The sequence below is a fragment of the Mastigoproctus giganteus genome, chromosome 9 (assembly GCF_048544385.1).
Source record: "Mastigoproctus giganteus isolate SK-2022 chromosome 9, ASM4854438v1, whole genome shotgun sequence".
In the NCBI taxonomy this organism is placed as follows: Eukaryota; Metazoa; Arthropoda; class Arachnida; order Uropygi; family Thelyphonidae; genus Mastigoproctus; species Mastigoproctus giganteus.
This window is the reverse complement of record NC_143583.1, coordinates 59,191,155-59,206,304: the sequence shown is the minus strand read 5'-3', so window position 1 is coordinate 59,206,304 and position 15,150 is coordinate 59,191,155. Positions and strand designations below refer to the sequence as shown.

Sequence of the window (15,150 nt, the reverse complement as noted above, 5' to 3'; positions counted from 1 at the left end):
GAACATTGACTTTGAGGCAGCTAATACTAGGTGGGTTAGAGCTGAATTGTATGAATGAAGAAAGATATTTGGGTGTTTTGATACAATCAAACATGAAGTTAGAATGTGGTGTAAGTAGGCAGCCAGGAAACTTTTTAAATGCAATCAAATTTGCATTTAAAAGTAAATTTAGGGAGAAGAAGATTATAGTTTTGTTGTATAAACACAGGCACACACCAGAACACAATTGGAATATTGTGTTTTAGTGTGGAGCCTCCATTTAAGAAATTGCATTGAACTTCTTGAAAGGGTCCAAAGATGGGTAACATTTCTTGTACAAAAGGGTGTCGTATAAGGAGATATCATGCTGTATCTCTTAAAGCTTAGAAACAAGGCATCTCTGGCGCTGAATGATAATGAAATTTTTACAGTGAAACGGGAAACAAGAACTTAGGGATTATAAATATAAACTATCGAAGAAAACTAATGGACTGGACTCAGAAGTTTATACATTTGGTCAGCATGTTGTCCGCCTCAGGAATAAACTGCCTTCCTGGATGATCAAGATTTAATAGCCTGGTGAGATTAGCATTAGCAAAGGCACATGATGCAAGAAAGCAAGCTTATATAGTATCAGCCAAAAAAAAATAAAAAATAAAAACCCTTATTTCACCCATCCACTCGCTCCAAATGTTTGTCAAGTTCTACCTTGAATCTATTTAAGCTATGGTGCCTCCGTAGCCAGGTGGGAAGGAGCAGCAGTGCGTAGCACACACTTCTTGATTAGACCGGGCTTCGAGCCCGTCACCACCAAATACGGAGGATGCGGAAAGGTCGGGGAATGACCACCGCATATCCCGGAGCAATATGGCCTTAGTTGCTAATGCTCCTAAAAACCAAATAATAACAACATATAATTTAAGCTATCAACTTCTATAACAACAGATGGAAATTTGTTCCAGCAATCAACCACCCACTGGCTAAAGGCAAACTTCTGCACATCTATCCTACAACCATCTTTCCTCAATTTGAATTTATGCCCTCTCAGTCGATTATTCTGAGCAAGAGGAAGAATCCCATCAGCATTGAGCATGCTCAAACCATTCAAGGCTTTATACACGTCAATCAGATTACCTCGCAGGTGGCACCTCCGTAGCCAGGTGGGCAGGAGCAGCAGTGCGTAGCACACGCTTCTTGATTATACCGGGGTTTGAGCCCATGACCACCAAATACGGAGGATGCGGAAAGGTCAGGGAATGATCGCATATCCCGGAGCAATATGGCCTTAGTTGCTAATGCTCCTAAAAAAAACCAAATAACAAATAACAATTACCTCGCAGGTGCCTAGTCTCCAAACACTGTAATTTGCAAAACTTAAGCCTTTCTTTGTAAGAGCAAACCTTCTCTGTACTCATTCCAACAGCTTTACATCTTTCTTAAAATGAGGCCTCCAGACCTGTATACAGTACTCAAGGTGTGGCCTGACCATTGACTTATACAAAGGAATAATCACCTCCTTAACCGATCACTAGTCCGCCCTGTTTTAAGCCTACTTTTAATCCCTCACTTGAAAGTTGCCCCCCCCTCCCCCCGAAGAAAACTAATAATTTCCATAATTTCTACTCAATTTACAAAATTGAAACTCTCAATATACATAAACAGAAGAATATTCTTTGATTTCCTACCTTTAGCGCCCAGCAAAAACTACTCTAAAACAGCAAAAATGTACGATCACATTTAAATTTGTTAAATTTTGATGTCGGCAAAACAAAATCCAAGCTTTGAAAATAAAACGTGTTACAGCATTTGTTCAAAAATTCGTGCGTCAGCTTGGCGCCTCTGGCTAAAACAAATCAACAGATGCGGAGAGATAATTGACTGGTCAAGCTTACGTCATTAGCGTTATCAAGGTGATCCAAGGAGAAAATAAAACTGTAAACAACTTTCGTGGAAAACAAACAGTTGAGCATTATTACTTGCGATCACTATTTTGCATGGCTCTCTCACAACAGTTTGCTTTACCGCTTTTCATAACTGTTGGCGAGAAGGCCAAGAGATTGTCAAAGGTCCAGAGCTCTAACTTTCATTTATTTTATTTATTATTATTATTTTTAAAAATTTATTATTTATTTATTTTATTTATTATTATTATTTTTAAAAATTTATTATTTATTTATTTTATTTTATTATTATTATTTGTTTTTCTTGTATTGTTCTAGCAATCCATCCTGGATTGGGGCTTCCCTGGGCCGGGATAGTCCTTCTCCGCTTTTCTCCTTCCCTCTCTTTATCTTATACAAGTTTTTCTTCCCTCCCTGGGAAACTCATTCCCCAGGGAGGAGGGCGTGCAGATAGTAGGGGAGGCCTTGCCCTCCTGCTAGGGACGAGTATCTGGAGGCAGTCGTCCAGGTAATCACTGCTTCCAGTCTGTTAACTCACAACATTTATCATACTGACATTGAATTACCATCTACGTGAATGCAGTGTACCTATATACCTTCCAAGCGGTGGGTTTGTCCACTAGCGAGAGGGGGGTGACAGCAGGTGGTAGGTGACTTTCATCAACCGGTGAAATACCACCACTTTGCTTATTGGAGGCTTGAAGCGATGAAACCCATGTTTAGTCTCTAGAGCAAAGTTTCCGGCATCCCCCTCCCCCCCATACTTCTCCTTCAACCCATGCACGGTACTAAGTACTATAGGTTTTGATACCTTTCGTGTTTGGGGTTTTCATAAAAAAAAAAAAAAAAAGTAGCCAAAACACAACATCACAAACACAGTTTTTTCTTTCCTGTCACTTTCTCCCGTGCGGGATGAAAAACTTTTCTCTCTCTCTCTGTCTCTCTTTTGCCTTCCTTTTCATCTGTCTTCATCAAACATGGGATATTCCTATGTGGGATTTTTTTTTTTTTTACACGACACACTGGCCTTACCTTGACAGTGTGTAAAAACTGAACAGAGCAACGAGGCGTAGATGAACTTTTGTTCTAGTAGCTGCCCATACAAAAACACACACAAAAAAAAATAATAAATAAAAAATAAAATAAAAATAATAATAAAAAAATAGCATTTCAGCTCTAAGTCAGCTTCATCCTAGGATGCCAAAACTGCAATTGTTTTAGAGAACAATATTTTGCATTTTTACTTTCTAACGTTATTTTGCCTTATAGCTCTGTTACAATATTTTGCTTCATTTCTTTACGTTATTGCTGTAGCCAACGATATCGGTGTGCACAACGTTTCATCACAGATGCCGAAGTTCTAATTAGTCAGCTCATCCTAGGATGCGGAAGTACTAATAAGTCCGATTTTGGTCTGATGCGAATTTGAGGAAAAAATCCACAATAATCCCTCTGGAAATATTAGCGAGTGAATTGCATTTTACATTTCAAACATCGCTGTATAGCTTGTCCTTGAATGCAAATGACTACAGTTACTCTTCTTTGAGTGACCGCCCTTTTACAGATGTTTTATTGTGGATACTTCCTTCCAGTCAGTAAAATCATCAGTAGTCGACCTTTATTGTACCTAAAGTAATTCGTTATGTTGGGGGAAATGGTTTTTGCTCCTAATTGATGTAGCACTTTTGAATTTCGCAAAGTGGATTATTTGAACACAACGTACATTAGAAGGTCAGTAAAAGAGTTGATAATTGGTGGGCAGCATTCCGAAAAACAAATTTTCTGTTTATATTCAGTGATGACCACACGGTCAGAGATTCCGAAATAGAGAGAGAGAATACAAGAATATCGCACCGCATTTAGCAGTCACCGACTTGATTGTGTGAAGTTGCTCACCTAAAACCACAGCAAAGCAAGAGAAGTGATGGGGAGTAAATCTATTTTTCAGCGGGGTTTATCTTTTTATTGCAGCTCACAACAGCATTATGACTGTGGATAGTGAATTTATTCGGCTTCTGAACTAAAACAGAATTTCCCCCTTTGCGATGACAACAAAGCGTAACAAGCAAATATCTTCTAACAATACTTTTTGAGCAGCCGTTAGTCGTAATCTGTTAGCTTTGTATTGTTAGAAATATTGCAGTTTTGTGAACAATACACATTTCAAGAAACAACCCGTTATTCACAGTGGATGATTTTTTTTTTTTTTTTTTTCTTTTCTTTCCTTTGATGCACCAGTTTTCGAAGTTTATAACGCAGCTACAAATAGAAATATTTTCTCGAAATTTCGTTAGAAGATCAAACCCAGGAAACTGCTGTTCCGATTTTGTTTCCTCAAAACAATTACAATAAAGCAAACTTTTTTTTTTTTATCAAATGCACATTGCAGTGTTATCAGTTTTACACCAATTTTTCTCGTTTCTAAAAGATGAATTTCCTTGATTTTCTTGAGTTGCAATACACATTGAAGAAAGGAAATACAATCTGTTTGCCTTCCATAAACAGTTATTGCTACTATATCGCTTTATTGCTTCTTATGTCAACAACAGTAGCTCGCGGTCGTCTTTTGTTTATTTCTGTTCTCCCTTCCCGTCTCGATGTAGCTGTACGGGAGACGAGGTCACGTGATATATACTTCCCATGATTTTCTTGTATTGAGGCGGAGTTGTTTTTAGAACTGCTACTCTCTGTTAAAAGAAATTCGTGCGCTCTACATCAAGAAACAAATCAAGTGTCGGGTTTCATAAGCTCTAGCCTGGTTAGGGTGGGGGTAAAAAAAATTAATTGAAAAGGCCTAAAAAAATGCATACTTGATGTCACATTTTTGTCATTTGCCTGAAATTCAATATAAGGTTTTGAAAATTGAAGTGGAAAAATTCAAGAAAACAGTTCTGGCTCCAACTATAGCGAGTTTCGGCTCTGTAATTAGAGTAAAAATTATAGAATTAACTTGCTGAACTCAGTTGGGGCTGGAATGTACCCCACTGGATGGAACCCTGCTAGAAAAATTCCTGTATATCATTGACAAGACACCACAAGCTACTCTTGCAGACCATCTGCACTGCTCAGAAAACTTCATATCTGTCTGCACAATTACCCCCAGGTCCTTTTCATTCTCTACTTCTGTCAGTGTAGTACTACAGTTGATATGTTACTCTGGGGTTACTGCTTCTCATATGTAGTACTTTACATTTGTCAATGATAAACTTCATTTGCCACCTCTCAGCCCATCTGATTTAAGGGACAACTTGATTATTCCTTAGTTGTGGTGGGAAGAAGTATGATGATAAGGATACAATTTGTATATACTCTTCTTTTTTGCTAATGAAGAAAAAGTCTAGCTTCCATTCGTCTTATAGCCTTTACAATTAAGCAGGTAGATTTCCTTTTACTGAATAATTAATACTTATACTTAAATATGATCTGTTAAATATGTTAGAAGAGGAAATAGTGAGGGAGTTGCTATCTTTATGATCTGTAGAGAAAGTAACTTAGTTCTAACATGTAATATAATTCTAACTTTCTGTGCTCCAAATTTGCCAGTGTCAGTTAAAGCAAGTTACTCACACTTCCATGTTCTTCCATACAATCCATAATGTGTTAAAAATGCTAAAAATCTCGCCATTACCCAATATTACATGTAGAAGTGATGCTGAAGGTCTGATAACCATTTATATGCCTATCTGTAAGGGCATTTTGGATATAATTAAGCCTATTCTAAATTGTGTGATTTTTATGGAAATCAGTATTGTGTATTGGTTAGGTGGCACCGGGGGTCTCATTCAACTCTGCATGTTGTAGATATGCTTGCCACCAACCCCTCTTTTGCCTATCCATCAGCCCAAGGAGCTAGGCCAGGTAGTAAGGAGGAAAGTTCTCTGGTGGGATGAATTCTAAGCTTGTTTGGGGGGGGGGGATTTATTTTTATTGAAGGATGGGCACAAAGTTAATAGTAAGAAAGTTGGATTAAAGGGTAAGATAAAGTGGTGGATGAAAGTAAAAGCATCTACCAGGTGAAGAATGGAATGCAGGAGACAGAAGTAAGAACTCCCTCGATTTTTATGGCCATTTGAGTGGAAAGAATTGCAAATTTATAAGATTGGAAACAAAGTTATATACCAAGTGGGGAGGGAAAAAAATGAAGTCAACAATGCCAAAATGTATGTCAGGTTGTAGCAAACCAGAATGTCAAATTTCCCCACTCACATCGATTTCAGAGTGGGACTTGATCTGTACTTTTGAATTAACACCACCCACTGAATCTAAATGTAGTGGACAAAACCAACAACACTACCATATCACAATTCCGTTTGATATCACTACTTGTTATCAAGTAAAAGAGAAACCACACTGATCAACTGCTGTCAAAGTGAGATGTCACCTAAATTGTATGAACATTGACAACATGGCTGATGAAGATAAAATTGTACTCTATCGTTATGAAGGTGGTGACATGGAAATTAGATGTCTTATTAATCCAAACATGGAAACAAAGGTGGCAAGGATTCTGAATGTCCCATTTTCCCCAGAAAAATAAAGACAAAACATAACCATTGCATGCAAGCTGCTCATAAAGAGCAGACAGAATCATCAAATTCTCTTCCTAAACTGAGTGAAGTAGCATATCATACAATGGAATTGCAGAGGTTTTCACAGCAGTACTAATGATATCTGTGATGTGATCTCCTGTTATGAATGTAGCCTTCTGTTGGTTTTGCAAAAAACTAACAATTCCTCAGATGACTACCAAGATCAAAAATTTGTGTAATTTAGATATTAGGTATACCTCTAGAGCAGGCTTGGGCAAACTATGCCCTGCGGGCCACATGCGGCCCACTACACGCAGCCTGCCACACATTTTTGTGCGGCCCGCGAGCTTTAATTGTATTTTCAAAAAAAAGCTTACTTATTTTATGCCTTTTGCGACGCCTTTTTGAAAAATAAATTTGTATATGTAATACATTATAGAATTTGTCGACTTGTAAATTGTTTTATCATCTCTCTATCGTTCAAATTGAGATAGAATTTGAAATTGTGCGCGAACCAGAACGAGCCAACGGACGCTTTTATAACGGTATAATTTGCGATTATAAACTAACCATGCGAAACTACGGTAACAGATAACCGGTGATGATGACAACGGCTTTGCTGTGGTGGCGGAGTAATAGGATAGGACTGCTGACCGGCCGCAGTTCTAATCTGTTTTCTCTGGCTGTCATCCCGCAGTTAGTTTTTTTGCGTTATCTTCAGTTATTATCTTGGTACCAGTAGTGATAAAAATAATATTTATGCCCTTTTAAAAATGAATAAAAAACGAAAAATTCAACAAGAGCATTGTGTCTTCAATGAAGAGTGGAACACATAAATACCAGATTATTTGTCTCATCTGCCGGGATAGTGTCTCAGTGTTGAAAGAGTACAATATTAAAAGACATTTCCCTACTAAACATTTCCGAATATGGTGCCAATTTAACTCCAGAAGCAAGAAAGAAAACTGCTGATGGATTGATTCAAAATTTATCTGTAGACAACAACATTTTGTTGTCTACAGATAACTAAGGAAACTGCAGCTAACTAAGGAAAAAGAAGCTACTATAGAGGCAAGTTTTGTTATTTCTCATATAATTGCAAAAAGCAACAAGCCTTTTTCTGATGGAGACTATATTAAAGAATGTATGACTGAAGCTTGTAGAATTATATGTCCTGACATTAAACACATTTGAGAATATAAGTTTATCTCAGCGAACTGTAGTAAGAAGAATTGAATGTATTGATACAAATTTGAATGAGCAATTATTATCAGTATTAGAATCCATAACATGGTACTCGATAGCTCTCGACGAGCTGATATATTTGAAAAAGTTGAAAAATGCTTAACAAAATATAATTTGCAATGGAACAAAATGGTAAGCGTAACAACTGATGGACCACCAAGTTTGACAGGTAAAAATGTTGGAGCATTAAAGAAAATTCAGGATAAAATTTGTGAAAATTATCCTGATTATAATTTAATTACAATTCATTATATTATACATCAACAAGTATTATGTAAAAATGTGTTAAAAGTTGAACATGTCACATCTTGTATTATTAAACTAGTAAATTTAATATGATCGAGGGGTCTAAAACACAGACAATTCATTAATTTTCTTCAAGATATTGAATCTGAGTACACAGATATTCCTTATCATAGCCAAATTCGATGGCTTAGCTTAGGAAAAGTTCTTCGGCGAGTATGGGATCTTAAAGATGACATCATTCTAATTTTAAAACTGAAAAATATTATGGACTTTCCTGAATTAACTGATGATAACTGGATTTGTGATTTTGCGTTTACCCTGGACATCGTGACATACTTTCAACACTGTGTTAAAAGGGAAAAATTTATACGCTCATGATATGGTAAAAAGTTTGAATGGATTTCAATTAAAACTCCAGTTTGTTTGTTATTTGGTTTTTAGGAGCATTAGCAACTAAGGCCATATTGCCCTGGGGATATGCGGTGGTCATTCCCTGACCTTTCCGCAACCTCCGTATTTGGTGGTCACAGGCTCGAAACCCGGTCTAATCAAGAAGCGTGTGCTACACACTGCTGCTCCTGCCCACCTGGCTATGGAGGCGCCAAAACTCCAGTTGTTCCTTCAACATTTATTGATTAACAAGGTAGACCACTTTCCAACCATAAAGTTGCTGAAGATTCCAGAAAATAAATTTGAAAAATATTGTGAAATTATCAACGCTTTGAATGACGACTTTTCACGAAGATTTGGCAACTTCCGAAAAATTGAGACAAGTTTGGCGATAGTGCGCGACCCATTTTCAATAGAAATTGATAGTGCATCGAGTGAACTACAACTTCAGATTATAGATCTGCAGTGTGATACTGATTTAAGGGAATTGCACCGTCGTGAGGAAATCTGTAAATTTTATAATACTCTTAATTTGGTCAAATTCGACGAACTTAAAAGATTTTGCCGGAAAAATGTTGGTTTTTTTTGGATCAACCTACATATGTGAACAAACATTTCCCATCATGAATCTAAATAAAAATTCTTTATGATCAAACATCACCAATGAACATTTACAAGCAGTTTTAAGAATCTCAACTACAAAATTAACACCCGAAATTAAAAAAATGTTAAAAGATGTAAAAAAGTTTCATTCATCTCATTAAATTCTTGGTTGTTAGAGAATATTTTTTTTTATGTTATATTTCTTCTTCATGATAACAAATAATATATATCTAAAAATAGTATTTTACGTGCGGCCCGCCCTCTTTTTGAATTCCTAATGTGGCCCTTCAGCCAAAAAGTTTGCCCAGGCCTGCTCTAGAGGTAGGGATACCACAAGTATGCTTAATTCTAACTTGGCGTTACATGGTTTATGATAAGTGAAAGGAAGCTGGAAATCCCACCAGAATGCAGAAATTACCCAGATCAGCAAAGTAAGAAGGTTCTGTGCAGGCAGACAAGATACTTTTCCTATAATCCTACAGCAATTAAGGATATTGCGCCAGCAGTCCCACCTAAAGAGAAGCATGGGTCAGAAATGGCAGAAGCATTCCATGGTGTAGAAGAATGTAGAGTCAAAGCTGGTAAAATGATTGGAGTGTGATGGAACATCCCTTCATTGTAGTCAATTCCAGGTTCTACGAAGACTCACATCTGAGGTATTGTGCAAGGCTGCAACAAAGAGGTGGACTGCCTGTGGGCAAAGGCCAGATAGAGCTGTATTAGTATCTGACGTTGAAGTAATTAATGAATTCAGAAATTACTAGGAAGTTGTGAGGATTATTACAGGGGCATGCTGCCCAAGTCTGGTTTTGTGAAAGGCATGACATTTGAAGACGTGGAATAGATGATAAAAGCATTGTAGGCCTCCCTGGTACTGATGAGGTGATGTTTCTGTTTACGTAAGGTTCATGAGGGTCATCTCGAGGTCGATATAGATTGTGCTATGAAAGTTAAATCTGTTTCGACTTTTTACCTGTCTGCCTAATTTTTCTAGATCTTGTTGCAGTAAACCTTGTTCCTAACTTCTAGATCTTGTTGTAGTCTTGTTACATTTAATGATTGTTGTCATTAAGAAACCTACCAACCTTCACATCATCTGCAAATTAAACATTAAACATTATGCGCTTTCATTAATATCATTAATAAATTTTGAAAACAATGTGCATAGCACTGAATCCCGGGGAGACTCCACTAATAATATTAGTCCATGAAGAGCAGTGGCCACTAATAACCACTCTGTCTGCTGCCAGTCAACCATCCCTTTATCCATTATAGTAACTTATCCCTAATGCTGCCTTGTTGAATTCTTTGCAGCAACCTTTCATGTGGAAGAGTTTTTCAAAGACCATACTGAAGTCTTAAGTATATGATGTCAAAATTATTCTTTTGTATTCAGTTATTTTGTGACTACTTCATAGTAGCTTATCAGATTGGTGAGACATGAAATCCATGCTCTGATTTACATATAAGTGCATTTTTTCAAGATGATATTGTAATACTTCTTTAACCACTGATTCCATTATTTTTCCTGGAACAGAAGCCAGGCTTACAGGTCTGTAATTACTTTCCCCTTTGAATCTCCTTTTTGTTTCCTCTATTCATAAAGGAGATTCCCCTTTGAATCTCCTTTATGAATAGAGGAAACATTTATATATCTTCAATCTGTAGGTACCTTCCCTGAGCCCAAGGATGCTTCTTAGCAATGGCTGAAGATTTGCTTATCACTTGCTTCTTGTTTTGCTATAATTGAGTAGATTCAATTAGCACAGTGCCTTGTTTACTTCTAGCTCTAACAATTTCTCTTCTGTTTTACTCTCAGTTATCACAAGATTATGTCCGATCTAAATTAGATTATGGATCCAAAATGTATACACATGCTAGAATAGTGTACTGAGGTGGTCAGATCCAGTTCACCATCAAGGCATCTGCATTGCTGTGGGAGCTTTTAGAACATCCAGTATCCAGAGTTTATACATTGAAGCAACTGAGCCACCTCTGTCATTTTGATGAAAGCAGTTGTTGCTGAACTATACTTTTGAACTGAAATCACTGCCAAACTACCATATGTGGACATCCATTTTTGAGCCACGAGGGGAAAAATTCTATAACACCTGTCAGACTGCCAATCAGCCCTTTGGTATTCGTGTCTACGAGTTGCTCAGAGAACTTGATATCACAGTAGACATTGTTGCCCAGTCACCAAGTCACCCCCCCATACCACCCTGGCATGCTCAAATACCCTCATGAAACCTCTCAATCAAAAATTGGGGGTAAGGCCACCACCATCTTCTGTCTAATAACTCTATGCTGCCCACACAGGCTACAGGCAAGTAATATGCACCAGATTACTCTCGCACTGGCAACAATCTTGGCATGGGCAGGTCATGAACAAGCTATATCAGATAAAGCCTATAAACTAATGCTAGCAGTCTAGTCTGCACAGGAATTGTAGAGAGGAAGTTCTATCTCACCGCCACATAGGACATTTTTAAGTAAGAAATAATTGCACTATGTTTTCCACTGGCAACATACTTTTTCTGGCAAAAGTACGTTTCCAGCAAAATTTTATTTCAAGTCTGAAGCCTTGAAGTTGAAGGTCGACTTGAATGTTGGTCACTGGCAGATTCTTTTCTGTTTTGAAAACATTTTATCCACTGATAAATGACAATCTTTCTTGAACAAGCACCATCAAGTGCTTTTCGTAACACTTGGAGTCGGATTTCTGCTTAGGTTTTCTGTTCTTTGCACAAAACTTGACATACATTCAATTATGATTCAGTTAAAGTTTAGACATGTTATTTCTCCTGTCACATTTATGATTATGACAGATGGATATATGTCTAAACTTTAGCATGCATTGCTTATTACTTATCAGTTCTGTAATGTGTTGATTGCTCCTCCCATACTTAACTATCACCGTGGTCCTTTACTGCTTCTTTTGTAATAAATAGTCTTCAAACTTTTTTCTATCAAACCTCATACTTAACATGTTATAATTGTTTTGACCTATCCCTTCCTAAAACATCTTGCATACTTAACTTGAGATAAAAGATTGAGTACAATTAGTCTTTGCTGTTTAATACTTTACATATAATGTTTAATACCATTTATTATTAAACTATTTATCAGTTATTTTTTGATCATTTCTAGGTCCGTATTGTAGATAAAGTTCCTCCTCAGACAGCATGGCTGAATTGTCATCACCAGGTATGTAGAATGTGTATGTATAGAATTGCTGTTTTTCCCCATCTTAATTGATTTATCCAGGAATATTTGAGTTTACAAGTAGAGACATATGATGCAAGAAAGCAAGCTTATAGAGCATCAGCCAAAAAAAAAAAAAAAACCCCTTCCCATTTCATTCATCCAATCACTCCAAAAGTTTGTCCAGTTTTTCCTTGAATTTATTTAAGCTATCAACTTCCACAATGACAGATAGAAGTTTGTTACAGCAATAAACCACTGGCTAAAGACATATTTCCGCACATCTATTCTTCATTAATTAATTATTTGGGATATGTTAAATAAAAACTCGAATACCGATTAATTATACGAAGCTACCTATTAAGGAAATTTTTCACTTAATTAAACTGTTAGTTGAGACCAACAATATCACCTTTCGAAACAAGGTGTACAAAAAATTTTTGGATTGCCAATGGGTTTGAGCCTGAGCGGCTTAACGTCAGAGATCTATCTCTCAACGATTGAGCATATGCATTTGACACCTTTTCGACCCCCGTATCACATACTATGGGAGGTATTTAGACGTTCTAGTTATTACTGATAGTACTATCTAAGACATTTTACATTCGTTTAATGATATTCATTCTAGACTCAAATTTACATTGGAAATGGAGGATGCGGATACAAAGTCATTAAACTTTCTAAATTTCACGCTTATCCGGGACTCAAATAAAATCCAATTTAGCATCTATTGAAAACATACAAACACCGGTATGCTTCTACATTATAATAGCTATCACCCATATCGATTATCTTTAATCAATTTCTAAATGCCTATAAATATTCAACGACGGAATCTCCTTTGGGCTCAGAAATACAAATATTAACTAGCAGGTTCTTAAACAGGAGTTATTCCCTTGCCACAATAAACCGAATTACTGTACAGGCTAAGGATAGGATACAAAATACTACACCAACCAACAATAGTAATATCAAAAAATACTTTATTTCTGTCCCATATGTTGAACAGTGGCACAAACAGCTTAATAGATTCTCTAAAGATACCGAATTTAAAATTGTGGCCATGCCAATATGGAAATTACACACTATACTGAACAATCGCTCAGTTCTTTCCGCGTTCGCAACACAAATTAATGATCTGGTATACAACATTTCTTGCGGTGATTGCGACTCGTCTTACAAAGGTTCAACACGATTTTCTCTGAATATTCGTGTAAATCAACATGAAGCCTCAGTTCGTGCTTCTCGTTCAGCAGCGTCAGAATTAGCCTTTCATGCCATTAATGAAAAACATATTTTTTTATTTAACGAGGCCAAAATACTTAATGTTCAACGTAATTATGTGCGACTATTAATTGCAAAAACTGTAGAAATTAAATTACACGAGAATTCTGTTAATGTTCGGCGGCCATATTAATCTCCGATGCTTGGACCTGCATGCACGAAGATGAATAATCACTATTTAAGTTTCAGGTTCAATCCTATTCGATAATTTTCATTCCTGTGATCACGACATACGGTCGAAAAGCGTTGTCAGCTTCAGGAAGGAAAATCGTTTTGAATATATTCATTATTATTTTTAATTTTTAATTACGTTAAATTGATTTTTAATTGTGTTAAATTGATTTGAATTGTATTAAATTGGTTTTTAATTATTTATTTGTTACTCTAATGTAAGTTTTCGATTTTTTCGTTTTAATTTCTGGAGAGTATAATATAGAAGTGTTCTACGTACTATATTGAGGTAAACTCATCTTATTATTTTACAAATATTAATATCAACGTAGAACGTATTGAGTATTACAGCTCTGATTCATACTATCTATTTAAAGGACAATGCGCGTATAAAATAGCATGTTAAAGGATCAACGCATTTAAGATCAACAGTGATCACAAAACAGCGTTCAGTTGTGCTGTATCAAAGATGGAAAAGTTATTAATAATATGGATGGAAAATCATATTCAGAAGCAAGTGCTCCTGAGTCCAATGGCCATTCAAGCAAAAGCAAGAAGTATTTATGAGGATATTAAGCATAAGTATGGCAAACTCCAAGACAAGTTTGTGGCAAACAACAGGTTGTTTAATAGGTTCAAGCATCGTGCTGATTTCCAAAACACCTCGAAAAAACCCCTTCTAAATCTCCACAACCCTCAACTTCCGCAGCAGCATGCTTATCAGCTGGAGAGTTAATTCTGGTAGCAATGCTTGAAAGGTAAAACTTGCTGATGTCTCCTCTCTCATTTTATAATTCCGAAATTTTTGTAATTTTGTACACTTTTCAAATTTTTCCTGTGCAAGAGATAAAAAAATTGAATAAATAATTCTATTTATATATTCATCAAACATTTTTTTTTGCTTCAATCTAATTCAGCATGCATAGTTGCAAGTGCTGCATAAGCATTTTGGGAAATTCCGACTGAACAAAAAATTCGACTTACGTAGAGTTCCGTGGAACGCAACCCTTGCATAAGTTGGGGAGTGGCTGTATTTAATTTGTCAGCAATCTGAATGGGATCGTCAGTAGTTATGCCGTTGGTATCTATTGGGCCAATGTTGTCCATCCCTTTTCTTTTATAAAAGAGAACAACATTGGGATTAAGCAGAGAATTCTATTACATGGGAATACAAGGGATTAAGCAAAGACTTTTTGCTAATTTTCTTTTCATCCTTAGCCAAGAATTTCTCGTAATCTGCCCATATCTGCCTAACCCCCTTAACGAGCTGATTGCATATTAGTTTGATATTCATTTTGGTCAAAACTGAGAACTATATCTTTTAGTTATTATAAAAAGCTTAGTAGCTTCTATGATTACTTCTCTGGCTATCGCTTATCCAGAATTTGCAGTTGGCCCCACAGAAAAGAATTTTAAAACTGTCTAAACCACCATAGTTGCATTTATGAAACAAAATCCCTTCCCCATGACATCAGTATATATATCATACCTCTGTATATTGTGTTCACTGCCACCTATTGGTTTCTTTATCTTGGTATTCTTATTGCAAGATTGATCACTCTTGATAATCGATCAAGAGTATTGCTTTCTGTCATTGT

At 36.4% G+C, this 15,150-nt stretch overlaps 1 protein-coding gene across 2 annotated transcripts in view; it reads left to right on the top strand.

Moving 5' to 3' along the window:
* The window catches only part of LOC150080271 (uncharacterized), a 338,192-nt gene that overhangs the window by 102,646 nt on the left and 220,396 nt on the right, over positions 1 to 15,150 (top strand). For both annotated transcript variants that reach the window (XM_090381061.1, XM_090381060.1), the window contains one exon: positions 12,044 to 12,100. In XM_090381061.1, the coding sequence (XP_090237187.1) occupies positions 12,079 to 12,100 (22 nt within the window). In that variant the 5' untranslated portion in view covers positions 12,044 to 12,078. The remainder of the gene's footprint in view (positions 1 to 12,043; positions 12,101 to 15,150) is intronic.